The following is a 14,767-nucleotide window of genomic DNA, read 5'->3' on the forward strand; positions in this document are numbered from 1 at the left end:
GGCCAAGGCGGGCAGATCACTTGAGGTCAGGAGTTTGAGACCAGCCTGGCCAACAATGGTGAAACCCTGTCTCTACTAAAAATACAAAAACAATTAGCTGGGCGTGGTGGCACATGCCTGTAATTCTAGCTACTCAGGAGGCTGGGGCAGGAAAATTGCTTGAACCTGGGAGGCAGAAGTTGCAGTGAGCCACGATCACACCACTGCACTCCAGCCTGGGCGACAGAGTGAGACTCTGTCTCAAATAATAATAATAGTAATGGAAAAGGCCGGGCGCGGTGGCTCATGCCTGTAATCCCAGCACCTTGGGATACCGAGGCAGGTGGATAACCTGAGGTCAGGAGTTCAAGACCAGCCTGGCCAACATGGTGAAACCACCGTCTCTACTAAAAATAGAAAAACTAGCCAGGTGTGGTGGTGGACGCCTGTAAACCCAGCTACTCAGGAGGCTGAGGCAGGAGAATTGCTTGAATCCAAGAGACAGAGGTTGCAGCGAGCCGACACAGTGCCACTGCACTCCAGCCTTGGTGACAGAGTAACTGCAACCTCCACCTCCCAGGTTCAAGCGATTCTCCTGCCTCAGCCTCCTGAGTAGCTGGAATTACAGGCACCTGCCATCATGCCCAGCTTATTTTTGTATTTCTGTAGAGATGGGGTTTCTCCACGTTGGTCATTTGCCTGTTTTGGCACCCTAAAAGCGCTGGGATTAAAGGCGCGGTGGCTCACACCTGTTATCCCAGCACTTTGGGAGTCCAAGGAAGGCAGATTACCTGAGGTTGAGAGTTTCAGGCCAGCCTGAACTCTCAACCTATTTTGACATGGAATTTCGCTCTTGTTGCCCAGGCTGGAGTGCAGTGGTGCGATCTCAGCTCACTGCAACCTCCACCTCCCAGGTTCAAGTGATTCTCCTGCCTCAGGCCTCCCAAGTAGCTGGATTACAAGCACCCACCACCATGCCCCGCTAATTTTTTATATTTTTAGTAGAGACAGGGTTTCATCATGTTGGTTAGGTTGGTCTCGAACTCCTGACCTCAGGTGGTCCACTCACCTCGGCCTCCCAAAGTGCAGGGATTAGAGGCGTGAACCACTGCACCTGGCCAAACATGATCGTTTTCTAAGAAAAAAATGACATGGGGCCAGGCGCGGTGGCTCAAGCCTGTAATCCCAGCACTTTGGGAGGCCGAGACGGGCGGATCACGAGGTCAGGAGATCGAGACCATCCTGGCTAACACGGTGAAACCCCGTGTCTACTAAAAATACAAAAACTAGCTGGGCGAGGTGGCGGGCGCCTGTAGTCTCAGCTACTCGGGAGGCTGAGGCAGGAGAATGGCGTAAACCCGGGAGGCGGAGCTTGCAGTGAGCTGAGATCCAGCCACTGCACTCCAGTCCGGGCGACAGAGCAAGACTCTGCCTCAAAAAAAAAAAAAAAAAAAAGAAAAAGAAAAAAAGAAAAAAATGACATGAGAAAGGTTAGAAAGTTTGCCTTAGAAGAATGGTGAGACAGTCCTATTGAGAGCTGGGAGAAGAGAATTCAAGCTTCAGAAAGAACAGATGCGATGATTCTAAGGCAGAGGAGGACTTGATGGACCAGGGTGGCTGGTCTGCAGCACAGTGCTGAGGGGAGAGAGGGGTAATGCCAGGGCCCACACAGGTGGAATTTAACCAAGCGCAGTAGCAGGCCACTGAAGATTTAAGCAAGAATGCAACCTAATCTGATTTACATTCTATAATCTAATCTATGCCTGCTCCGTAGCAAATAGAATACAGAGGTGCAGGAAGGGAAAGAGAAAGGTCATACAGAAAGTTACTGTTGGAGGCCAGGTAAGAGATAAGGAGTAGGTCATTCTGATAAGCATTTCAGAGCAGGACCAATAGACTGGCTATGGGGGTGAAAGAAAAGGTGGCTCAAGGAGGCTGGCTGTACATTTTGGTTTGAGCAGTTGAGTAAATGATAGTGCTATTTACTGGACAAGACTGAAGGAAAGGACAGTTTTAGACAGACGGTGTGGATCCAAAGCCTCAGGATAAATGATCCATATTTTTCTTTTTTTTTTGAGATGGAGTCTTCCTCTGTCACCCAGACTGGAGTGCAGTGGCACAATCTCTGCTTACTGCAACCTCCGCCTCCTGGGGTTCAAGCAATTCTCCTGCCTCAGTCTCCCAAGTAGCTGGGACTACAGGTGTGAGCCACTACGCCTGGCTAATTTTCGTAATTTTAGTAGAGATGGGGTTTCGCCATATTGGCCAAGGTGGTCTCCAACTCCTGACCTCAAAAAAAAAAAAAAAAAAGTCCTTTCCATTCTACTTTTCTACTTATAAACAAATCTAAATTCGTGGCCGTAAGTACTCTATTCTAGGGAAAATATTTTAACTTAAAAGCTTTTGCTCCCATCCCCCCCATTTCTTAACTGTGAATGTTGAGGCCATTATTGGCCCAAGAATTCTATTGTTTTTCTTTTTTTGAGATGGAGTCTCACTCTGTCACCCAGGCTGAAGTGCAGTGGCAAAATCTCAGCTCACTGCAACCTCCAACTCCCGAATTCAAGCAATCCTCCCACTTCAGTCTCCTAAGTAGCTAGGATTACAGGCATGTGCCACCATGACGGCTATTTTTTATTTTTAATAGAGACAGGGTTTCTCCATGTTGGGCAGGTTGGTCTCAAACTCCTGATCTCAAGTGATCCACCCACCTCAGCCTCCCAAAGTGCTGGGACGTGAGCCACTGTGCTGGGCCTGAGTTCTAGTAAAACCAATTCAGGACTGACCCCTAGGGCCCAGTGAGAATCCCTTCTTGCTCTGGTGGCTCTCCTCTCCCATTATCTAGACTCTACAGTTCACCTCTCTCCTTAGCTATATAGTTTTTGCCAATCTTGGGGCTCCAAAGTCCCTCTTTCTTTCCCCCCTCCTGGTGCTACTTCCCTGTGCAAAGCAGTGCTTCCAGAGATCATAAGTCCCATAAGGGCAGGAACAGCGCTTGTGTTATCCACTGCTGCATTCCCAACACCCCTGAATTGTGCTGAGCACAGAGTTGGCACTCAAATATTCATCCAGTGAGAAAACTTCCTGAAGCCACTAGGAGGGTAACCAGTCACCTCTCCAGGTGCTTAAGTACCTGAACCTACTAGAAAGAATTTGTGGCCTAACTTCATTGAGATAAATATTATTATGCCCATTTCACAAATGGACAGCTGAGATAGTTCAAATAATCTAAGATTATAACTACTCTACTAAAATGGTCTGACCCTTGGTTAGAAATATTTTTTAAAGCCAAGAAGTAGGAGCTATTGAAAAATCCAGCATACAAAGAGAACATTACCCATGTTATTTAACATTTATTGAAGATATGATGGATTTAACTAATGCAGAACAGCCTTTCTGGATAAATCCAACAATAAATATTTTGGTTTCCTGAAAACAAAACAAAAAACAAGCAAAATAACTCATCTTGGCTTGAATTATAGGAAATTCTTTGCTGGCAGCTCGGCCCAAGCTGATTGCATATGTGCTTTTAGGATAGGACTAGAGATTGCATGTGTTCTGCACAGCAACCAGGGACACTTAACATTCATGAAGTAATAATGAAACGGGAGGCCTGGATTTTTGTTTGTTTCTCCTAGGTCTCTTCCTCACTTAAGTGACCTTGGACAAATCCATTTCTTTCCTCATATCTGATTTCCATATATCTGTTTCGGGATGATGTTTATGACTAAGATGCTTTGTGAAATCTTCAGATTACAAATCGTTACTACCCTTCATTTATGAAATTTTCCTCCTTCACTACCCTAAGGGATATTTGCATGACCCTTCTATTGAAAACCTTCACACACAGTTGTGAAGCGTCAATACCATCTAGGGACGGCTCAGAGGTTCCAAAGCCAATCAACTGACAAGTCATGAGGATAACTTGGGCCATGAAAAATCCGTTTCCTACGCTACTGAGAATTGGAAAACAGGTAGATGTACTAATTCCCAAACCATGTTTGGCTTCTTTCTGCCGTTTTCAGCCTCTTCTAAACTATGCAGCAGCTGCGGACATTTGACGATCTATATTCGGCAATTCCTTTCCAAAGCAATCCTACCGAAAACAGATCACACGGCCCCCACAGGCGGGCAGGACAAGCCACCGGGCCCTGGTGCAGGAGCTGCTCGCTCCACACATTGTTTAGAGGCCGACGCGACACAGCCATCTTGCGTCGGGGGCCCGGGCCCAGGAGGAGAGCGAGCCCAGTCCCCTGATCCCGGAGGCCGAAACCGGCGAGGGGCTGCCCTGCACGCAGGCGGCCGGCCCAGGAGTCTGAGCGGATCAAGTTGTCTGCGGCGGACTCGGGCCGGCACCGCAAGACCCGGCCGCACTTGGCCCAGCGCGCAGGCGGGAAGGAGGCCGTCGGTCCGCCCCTCCCGCTGCCGCAGCGACCCCGTCCGACAGCGGGCACGGGACGCTGGATTCCTATTTGCCAGCTTCCTGCTGGGGAGCGTTTTCCAATGGGGCGCGGCGACCCGGCCGACCGCGTCCTCCTCCCCCACTGCCGCCCGGGTCTCCTCGGAGGCGCGCGCCGGGGCCTGCGCGGGGGCGGTCCCTCCTTCCCCTCCCCGCCGCGACCCGAGACGCCCGCAGGCCGGGCGTTCACCCGCCGCGCCTCCGCCCGCCTTCCCCTCCCCCCACTTCCCTCCGGGCGCCCCAAACCCGGGCTTCTGGGGTTCGACGCCGTGCGCACACGGAGCGGGATGGGAGTGCAGGGGCCGGGGGCGGGGGCTGGCCGGGGGCGGGCGGCCCCTCAGCGTGTCTTTTGTGTTTGTACACACACCGCGCGAGGCGTCCTGGAGGAGGGAGCGGGCGGCGCGCGGGGGAGGGGCGAGCGCGCGCCAGCGAACGGGCGCGCGGGGGGAGGGGAGGAGGCGGGGCGCGAGAGGTGCTGTGGGGGCGGGGCCGAGCCTTCCCTCCATTGTGTGTGATTGGCTGGCGCGCGGCGCGGGGGCGGGGCGGCGTGTGTTGGGGGATAGCCTCGGTGTCAGCCATCTTTCAATTGTGTTCGCAGCCGCCGCCGCGCCGCCGTCGCTCTCTAACGCCAGCGCCGCCTTTCGCTCGCCGAGCTCCAGCCGAAGGAGAAGGGGGGTAAGTTTCCCCGTCTGCCCGCTTCCCCGGAACCGAGCCCCGCTTGTCGTCAGCCCCGAGCCGGGCCCTGGCCGTGCCGGGAGGGGACCCGTAGCCCCTCCGGCTTAGCCCACAAACTTTTTGGCCCAGAAATGGAGGTAAGGAGCGAGTTTTCGTCTTCCCTCTGACGGCGGCGGCTCCCCAGTCTCTCGCCGCCTCAGCCCAACAGCAGCAACCGCCGCGGCGCCGAGCCTGCTCTCCCTCCTCCTCCCCGCGCCCCTGGCTCCTCTTTCTTCGGTGAAATCCCGCTCGCCGCCCCTTCCCAGGACCCCAGACCTTCACCAGGACCCGCGCGGGCCTCTTAACTACCGCCCCCGGGCCCCAGCCCCCAGTTTTCGAGCGGGAAAGGGGTGGAAATCGCCGCCGCTTCGCACCCTGGGGTAACTCGCTTTTTGCTGCCTCCCCACAGTTGTTGCTAAGCTTCACCATCTTGTCTCTCTTCTCTGGTCACCGACCATATTTTTTCCCCCGTTTCTCTCTTCCCCATTTCAAAAAAGCAAGAATTTTTAAAAGAGGGACATTTTTTTCCCTTTTTTGGAGAAGCGGAAACTTGATGCATTTGAAATGCAAAAAAACTTTTGCATTTTGGAGGGCGGCACGTGGCAGGGGATAGGGGTATTTTCGAGCGATTTGGTGTTTTGTGTCTTTGGAACGGAATCCGATACGTTTTGCGATTGTTTCCATTTTGTTCTGGTGTGGGAGGCGAGTTGGTTCCTGCTTGAGGCGCTGGGAGCGAGGTGGGCAGGTTGGGGGACCCTGTGCAGAGGGACCCGGAGGAGGCAAAACCAAAAGTTTATGTGGTGCTTGGGGTGGACCGGTCGGCGGATGTCGTGCGTTAATTAAAGCCTGGGTGCGGGGCACTTCATTTCACTGCGAAGCCTGTGAAGACTGGACGCGAGGACGCGGCTTTGTAGAATGCTCGCTGGTGGTAGCTGTTGTTCCTCTCTTGTTTTTTCGAGAAGCCTTTTTGTCAACATAAATGTAACGATGCAAAACCAAGAATATTTTCAGATATTTACAGCAATCCATCAACAGCCAGACGAAGGGGGGGGGGCGGCCAAGGGGGGGGGGGGGGGGGAAGACCTTTTTTTGCTGTAATTTGGCTCGACCTTCCAGTGGTTTGTGGCTTCGTTCTTTTGACTTGTTTGTGAATGGAATGTTTACAGACATTTCTAATTTCTACTTAAATAAATTGGATCAAAGGCTGTTCGAGATCTTTTTGTTTTGCCGTTTGTCGCTCAGAATTGGCATTTTGAGAGGTGATTGATATTAACTGCTAACAATTTTCTAGTACTCTAGTTTGTTTTAAGAAGATTTTGGGTAGACGTAATCTGCACCCTTTCAAATTATATAACAATACGAACATTATTTTTTATATTGATCATAATTTCCAGATATGGGGAGGGGGTGATCGTGGCAGGAAAAGTTGTATGTTTAGTAGTTGCATATGGTGATTTTTGATTTTTCAATGCTGGTAGGTAAGTAAGGAGGTCTCTGTACCATGGCTCGTACAAAGCAGACTGCCCGCAAATCGACCGGTGGTAAAGCACCCAGGAAGCAACTGGCTACAAAAGCCGCTCGCAAGAGTGCGCCCTCTACTGGAGGGGTGAAGAAACCTCATCGCTACAGGTATTTAAAAAACAGGGTAAAAATGGGACAAAGTCTCTCTGGTATGTAACCATATAGTTTAACAAAAAGATGGATAACAGGAAAAGTTTTTGCTTTAGAGAGACTTTTTTTTTTCATTTGAACATTTTACTACTTAAATATATGTACTGTATGATCATTTATATATAACGTTTAGTATTGGGTTTTATTGAAAACGTTTAACTTTGAAGTCATAATCTGACCTGCAGGTCTAAGGACACCTAGTATATCACTGATAATGTTAATGGGATATATTGACATTTTAGTTAACTATTAGTAATTCTTTAAAAATAGTTACGTGTTGCTTTCTTGAATACACTTTTGAGGATATCTTTCCTAGCTTTTGGCAAAATAATAATTTAATCGAAATTGGGTGTTTTATAAAGTTCCTAACCCCTCGTTTACTTGATTAGCTTATTTCCTTCTGTATTGGCTTTTTTGATTGTGAACTACCTGAGCCACTGTGTTGTTAAGGGCATCTGCCATTAGAGGGCAGAAGTTGCCCAGACTTAGCCTCCGCAGATACTACGATTAACTTAAAATAAAAGCTCATACGGTGGAAGAAATAAGTCAGAATGAGAGGTAAATTTCTTGCTGACAATTAGTAAAAAAAAAAAACTTTTCCACGTAGAAGGGACACTGCACAATCGGATGTATTCAGATTTAATAATTCATGAGGGATGAACTGTAGTCAGAGGTATTCTGGGGAATAGAACTTAAATGCCACAAGTATATTTTTAAATGAAGTTCATTGGGTTGTGTTGGTCATCTTTAAGGGCTCTTAAGATAATAGAGGGTGTAGGGAAGGAGAGTGGTGCTAAATTGAGAGGAGCCAACTTCTTTTTTAGCCTGACAGCTAATACCTTCCCAAGGTTTATATACATGAATAACTTTTTAAAATGAAAATAAATAGGGCTTTGATTAGCTTCTTGCTAAGAATGCATTTTAATTTCATGCTTTTTGCTTTAAAGGTATTATTAGTCTTACTCGATTTGAATGTTCACATCTTAAGTTGATCGGTGAAATTTGATACTGAAGCTGAAGAATTGTTGGGCGGTTTATTTTTTGAAAAATTACTGCATTTCATTAAAGCTGCCCACTTACCTTTTTGTGCTATTTATGTTTTTGGTAACAGTTTCTTTATTGTTAATTTTTTAAAGGCCTGGTACTGTGGCGCTCCGTGAAATTAGACGTTATCAGAAGTCCACTGAACTTCTGATTCGCAAACTTCCCTTCCAGCGTCTGGTGCGAGAAATTGCTCAGGACTTTAAAACAGATCTGCGCTTCCAGAGCGCAGCTATCGGTGCTTTGCAGGTAAAATGGTGGGTGGGGACAACTCGAGAGAGTTTGTATTCCTGTCGTGTACCAAGAACAGTTCCAAATTGTTGCATATGCTTATATCATTTAATCACAAGCCCATCAGGTAGTTGATATCATTACTTCACTGTTGAGACTTCAGAAAGGTTGAATTGCTCAAGGTCATACACATAGAAAATGGCAAAACCATAATTTGAACTAATTTGACTCCACGGCTTAGTGCACATTCCATTATACCATTTAAAATTTTGAAACATTGCACTAAAAACAAAGAAAATCCTCTGATTTGGTTTATGGATGCTGCAGGACATTAAGAAGAAGTTGAGGTTAGAGGTCTATATTTGTAGTAACAATTTCAAACAACAGTGCCTAGAATAAAAGAAATCTGTCTTCAGGTTGTGAAGAAACATATAGGTAGAGAGAGCTAGGATGGGAATAGGCAGTATTAAAGAATTATGCATTAAGATGTAAAAGGATCAGTGAATGGAGAATAGGATTGGATTGGCAAGTTGGGGGAATAGTGCTTAAAGGTGATACTGGACATGTAAAGGGGCTGAGATTTGCCTTGTGGTTTCTTAAAGGGGATTAGGGATTGCTACTTAAATGTGGAGCATATTGAATTTAATCTTCATCTTTAGCATGTCAGGACTTAGAGAAATACTGTTCTAGAGATATTTATGTATTTGAGATATTTGTTGTTTAAGACAAGACCAAAACTTGAAATTCCTACAGGATACTTGGTAAACTTATGTAGACGTCATTAACATCAGTCGCTTAAGTAACCTATTTTATATTGTGTAGTTGGATTATTTAGATGCAAGTATCCCAGAATACAGTAAAACTACCACCTCCATCAGAAGTTTGCAGTTGGGGGTTGTTAAAAATGCTGATTGCTAAGCACCATTGCAGACCTGAATCAAACACCCGGAGGTGGCGGGGAGGCATCCAGAATCTAAGTACACTCCATTGGAGGATTTTCAAGGCTGCTGTTGCTGTGCCGGGCTTTTGCTTTATATGTGAGAAAGATATGATAGGTGGATTCCACCCTGAAGTGTAATTGGTCGAGCTGTTTCTATGGTTAGTCTAAACTTCAGTTGATAGGTGAATTCCAGGAGTAGGCATCCATTAAATTCTCAGTTGCTGAAATTTCAGCTACTAAAATCTTCCATGCTTTTACTTAAAACTTTATTTTCTGTTTTAATAGCCGATTATCTTCAGTTCTCATTTATTACTAAATACAGAAATGTTACTAAGATTCATAAGCATTGGTACAAAGCTGCCAGTATTTTCTAGTTAGAACTGTGCTTAAAGAATACTATACTGTACTTGAAAAGTGTAGCATTTTTTAGCTTAAATGTCAATAATACAGCCTTTTAAATTGAATTTACTAAACAATCTGAGTAAAAGACTCATCTCTTTAAAATTATTCACATGTAAACTTCCATTGTTACTATTGCATACTTGTCATTAAGTGTGGTTGTATTGATTTTAAGCAAAATGTTCATCTCTTCTGTTCACAGTTCTCCTAGTGTTAGCTCTTTATTGAAAAGAGTGATCTTTGTTAAGCTTTTGTGCTTTCTGTTTTCTTTCTTTTTTTGTTTTTTTTTTTTGAGATGGAGTCTCGCTCTGTTGCCCAGGCTGGAGTGCAGGGGCGCGATTTTGGCTCACTGCAAGCTCCGCCTCCCAGGTTCACACCATTCTCCTGCCTCAGCCTCCCGAGTAGCTGGGACTACAGGTGCCCGTGACCAGGCCCAGCTAATTTTTTGTATTTTTAGTAGAGACGGGATCTTAGCCAGGATGGTCTCGATCTCCTGACCTCATGATCCGCCCGCCTCAGCCTCCCAAAGTGCTGGAATTACAGGCGTGAGCTACCGTGCCCGGCCTCTGTTTGCTTTTTTATGCATATATTTTAGTTATCTTAAAGATACAGAGGGTGGGCCGGGCACTGTGACTCACGGCTGTAATCCCAGCACTTTGGGAGGCTGAGGTGGGTGGATCACCTGAGGTCAGGAGTTCCAGACCAGCCTGGCTAACATGGTGAAACACTTCTCTACTAAAAATACAAAAAATTAACTGGGTGTGGTGTCGGGCACCTGTAATCCCAGCTACTAGGGAGGCTGAATCACTTGAACCTGGAAAGCGGAGATTGCAGTGAGCCGAGATGGCGCCGTTGCGCTCCAGCCTGGGCAACAAGAGTGAAACTCTGTCTCAAAAAAAGAAAAAAAGATTGGGAGAATTCGTTAATGGAATAGGGTAACAGAAGATCACAATTGAAGTAGAAATCCAAAGGTCCTTTGGTTTTGGCCTTAGAATTACACACTTTACAACTAAAGGATAGGAGGTAGTCCAGTGAGAGAATGGTAGAGGAGAAGTTAGTCTCAGTTTGCCATAGATAATCAATAATTGACTTACTTAAAATATAGTCTTTGCCTTTAATGTCTGAACTTGAACCCAAATATCCTTATGTTAAGTGGACAGTGTTGCTTTGAAATGGTAAAGAGCCAGACTTTGAATACACTCAAAATGTCCTAAACTAATATTTTCTTGTAGTTTTTTTTCTTTGCCATTAACTCAAAATTAATTAAGTCAGAAATTAGTGTGGCAGTCTTTAATTCCCATTACAGCCTTAGTGTTTTAAGGGACTTTGGGTTATTTGTAATAGAATTGGAAATGTATGAGTCATGGTCAGATCCTCTGTAGGAGTTGAATCTCCTCTCAGAGCTGACCAGGCACAACCTTTATAAACTAGTAGCCAAGTTCTAAGACAGCAGTGAGAGCCCCAGCTACCACATGCCACATCTGATTAGTTCTAAGTGATCACTTCTAGAAGGCTACCAGAATCATGGTACCTGGTGGTTTGCCCACATAGTAGCTTGTACCGCATTCCACAAAAGCATTCTAGCTTTCTGTAATCCCGAGGTGCCAGGTTAAGCAAAATTAATGTTTTCTTTCTTGATACAATAGCTGATGTGCGTTGTGAGCCCCTAAGGAGGCTACGATACGCCATTTTTTCCAGGATTTCTACCCACTTCTAGAATATCTTAAGAACGAATCTCTGAATATTAAGGACTTTTGCTTTTAATACCTGTAGATTAGGTAAGATGTCAGGGACTAATTGCATAGAATAGAAACATTTTTTAAAAGTAGCAAATATTGAAAATCTACTTGAGGACAAGGCATTTTGAGTATAAAATGAGATTTCTATGAAGTAACTTAAGGGCCCCAAAAAATGGCTGATAATGCAAGGTCAGTGTGAGTGCCAAGGAACTAGGAGTTCAGCGTTTCCTGCACTGGCAACAGGAGCAAGAGACGAGTATGCAATTTTCTCCTTCATGGAATAGTCTTGAGCTGGGCTCTAAAGGGTAGATAAGTAAAGACTTAGTAGTTAATGACAAATGCTGGAGAAACACACGTGTTTCTCACACACGTGAAAATAGTTCAATTTGAATGAAAGAAACTTGTAGAAAAGTAGTGATAGTGCTAAAAAGGATGAAGCTGTAAATGTGAATGTACTTTTTTTTTGGAGACAGAATCTCACTCTGTCACCTAGGCTGGAGTGCAGTGGCGCAATCTCGGCTTACTGCAGCCTCCGCCTCCTGGGTTCAAGCAATTCTCCTATCTCAGCCTCCTGAGTAGCTGGGACTACAGGCAAATGCCACCACACCCGGCTACTTTTTGTATTTTTAGTAGAGACAAGGTTTCTCCATGTTGGTCAGTTTGGTCTCAAAACTCCTGACCTCAGGTGATCCTCCCGCCTCGGCCTCCCAAAGTGCTGGGATTACAGGCGTGAGCCACCGTGGCGCCCGGCCTGGAAATTTTTGTTAGAGTAAAAATAGCAACTATAAGACTCTTTTCTCCCTTAATGTATCTTGAGCAGAGAAATAACTTTTCCTTATAGAGAAGGAGAGCCAACTAACCTATCATTTCATGTTCCAAATCCAAAACTGTTGGATTTATGGTTATTTTTTAAAATGGTAATTTTTGCATTTCAGAATGAGTAAGCAGACCAGGCATGGCGGGATCACCTGAAGTTAGGAGTTCGAGACCAGCCTGGCCAACATGGTGAAACCCCGTCTCTACTAAAAATACAAAATTTGCCGGACATGATGGTGCATGCCTGTAATCCTAGCTACTTGGGAGGCTGAGGCAGGAGAATTGCCTGAGCCTGGGAGGTGGAGGTGGCAGTGAGCCAAGATTATACCACTGCACATCCAGCCAGGGCTACAGAGCAAGACTCAAATTAAAAAAAAAAAAAAAAAGCAGATGTTTTGACTTAAAGATTCTTCAGCTTTTCAGACAGCTATAAGTATACTAACAATTTGAGTTATGAGTTAATTCTAAGTGGAAATGCCCCTTTTTCCTCTTCACAAGCTAAGTATCAATGAGTGATTCATACACTGTCATTTTTGAGTGGTAGTAGGAATAAGATAACTTGAAAGGCTCTTACAGTCAAATGGGGAAAAACATCGATATTAGAACTAGAGGGCAACAAATGCTGTTACAAATTGGGGTACATAGAGGAAGGTACTTGGTAGAGGACAGGGGCACGTCTCCCGGGCATAGATCAAAGTATATAAATAAGGAACTGCCAGACTGGGCACGGTGGCTCATTCCTGTAATCCCAGCACTTTGGAAGGCTGAGGTGGGTGGATCACAAGGTCAGCAGATTGAGACCATCCTAGCTAACACAGTGAAACCCCGTCTTTACTAAAAACACAAAAAAATAGCTGGGCGTGGTGGCGGGTGCCTGTAGTCCCAGCTACTTGGGAGGCTGAGGCAGGAGAATGGTGTGAACCCAGGAGGTGGAGCTTGCAGTGAGCCGAGATCTGGTCACTGCACTCCAGCCTGGGCGACAAAGGGAGACTAAATAAATAAATACACAAAAACTGCCAGGCAAGGTGGCTCACGCCTGTAATCCCAGCACTTTGGGAGGCCAAGGTGAGTGGATCACGAGTCCGAGACCAGCCTGACCAATGTGGTGAAACCCCTTCTCTACTAAAAATACAAAAAACTAGCTGGGCATGGTGGCGCGTGGCTGTAGTCCCAGCTACTCGGGACACTGAGGCAGGAGAATCACTTGAATCCAGGAGGCAGAGGTTGCAGTGAGCTGAGATTACACCACTGCACTCCAGTCTGGGCAACAGAGCAACACTCCATCTCAAAAAGAAAGAACTAACTTATGATAAGTTCTGGAATCAAAAGTACTCTCATGATAAAACAGGTATAAAAGGGAAGGCAGATGAGAAGCCTGTGATAAAAACCAGTTCACCGTATTATACTACTGGATAAGGCAGAGGTTCACATACTGCGTGAATGGGATTCAGAGTGAGACTAGGCTGGGATGGAGTATTTGGATTGAACACGATTCTGCTTATAAGAATGAGAGTGTTAAATTGGATTTCTTGCTTTATTTGTGATGTTTCAGTTTATTAGAAATCATGTTACCATTAGAAAAAGTGAAGTTTCCTAGTAACGAAGTAATTTGACTTGTGTAATTTCATAAAAGACTTAAGCTTTTGTTTTTTTTAATAAGCTGCTTTTGAGCTTTGTCTCACAGGTTTTAAAATGTAAGCATTTGGTAAAATTGTCAACATTTTGCCCAGTCGGTTTTTTAAAGGGTTCAAAAACCTTTTTGTTTTAATTCATATAGTTGGGTCTTAACTATTGGAAATAACACCATCAATAAGTTTTTCTTCGTTCCTTTTGCAGGAGGCAAGTGAGGCCTATCTGGTTGGCCTTTTTGAAGACACCAACCTGTGTGCTATCCATGCCAAACGTGTAACAATTATGCCAAAAGACATCCAGCTAGCACGCCGCATACGTGGAGAACGTGCTTAAGAATCCACTATGATGGGAAACATTTCATTCTCAAAAAAAAAAAAAAAAAAAAAAATTCTCTTCTTCCTGTTATTGGTAGTTCTGAACGTTAGATATTTTTTTTCCATGGGGTCAAAAGGTACCTAAGTATATGATTGCGAGTGGAAAAATAGGGGACAGAAATCAGGTATTGGCAGTTTTTTCCATTTTCATTTGTGTGTGAATTTTTAATATAAATGCAGAGGCGTAAAGCATTAATGCAAGTTAAAATGTTTCAGTGAACAAGTTTCAGCGGTTCAACTTTATAATAATTATAAATAAACCTGTTAAATTTTTCTGGACAATGCCAGCATTTGGATTTTTTTAAAACAAGTAAATTTCTTATTGACGGCAACTAAATGGTGTTTGTAGCATTTTTATCATACAGTAGATTCCATCCATTCACTATACTTTTCTAACTGAGTTGTCCTACATGCAAGTACATGTTTTTAATGTTGTCTGTCTTCTGTGCTGTTCCTGTAAGTTTGCTATTAAAATACATTAAACTATACCTGCTTTTGGTCTTTATTATCAGCCTTGCCCTACAATTATATTCAAAATAATTTCAGTATTAAGTGCTTTAATAGTCACTTTATATCTGAGACAAGACTTACTGAGAGATGAGCAAAGTATAGACTTGGTGGCAAAAGGAAAATGGCTTTATTTCTGATTTTTAGAAGCTTGCCACTGCCTAGTGGTCTTAACTCTTTGGATATGTTGTCTTCTGAACCAGTAATTCGAAAAGCTAATCAACAGGATCACCTGGAAATAGTGGAATCTGTAAGTAGATTCAAC

The 14,767-nt window shown here is 44.9% G+C and overlaps 2 protein-coding genes across 2 annotated transcripts in view; both read left to right on the top strand.

The window, feature by feature from the left end:
- LOC111537030 (collagen alpha-2(I) chain-like) overlaps positions 1-5,536 on the top strand; it is a 23,012-nt gene extending 17,476 nt beyond the window's left edge. Inside the window, exons 2-4 of the mRNA XM_023203560.1 lie at positions 3,854-3,953; positions 4,071-5,186; positions 5,298-5,536. Of these exons, the coding sequence (XP_023059328.1) occupies positions 3,854-3,953; positions 4,071-5,186; positions 5,298-5,536 (1,455 nt within the window). The remainder of the gene's footprint in view (positions 1-3,853; positions 3,954-4,070; positions 5,187-5,297) is intronic.
- LOC111537075 (histone H3.3) lies at positions 4,980-14,483 on the top strand. Its single transcript, XM_023203631.1, has 4 exons — positions 4,980-5,113; positions 6,631-6,781; positions 7,960-8,113; positions 13,826-14,483. The coding sequence occupies exons 2-4, from the start codon at positions 6,654-6,656 to the stop codon at positions 13,952-13,954; spliced, it is 411 nt and encodes a 136-aa protein (XP_023059399.1). The 5' UTR covers positions 4,980-5,113; positions 6,631-6,653; the 3' UTR covers positions 13,955-14,483.
- Positions 14,484-14,767: the final 284 nt, after the last annotated feature.

This window comes from Piliocolobus tephrosceles, chromosome 1, assembly GCF_002776525.5.
Source record: "Piliocolobus tephrosceles isolate RC106 chromosome 1, ASM277652v3, whole genome shotgun sequence".
Lineage (NCBI taxonomy): Eukaryota > Metazoa > Chordata > Mammalia > Primates > Cercopithecidae > Piliocolobus > Piliocolobus tephrosceles.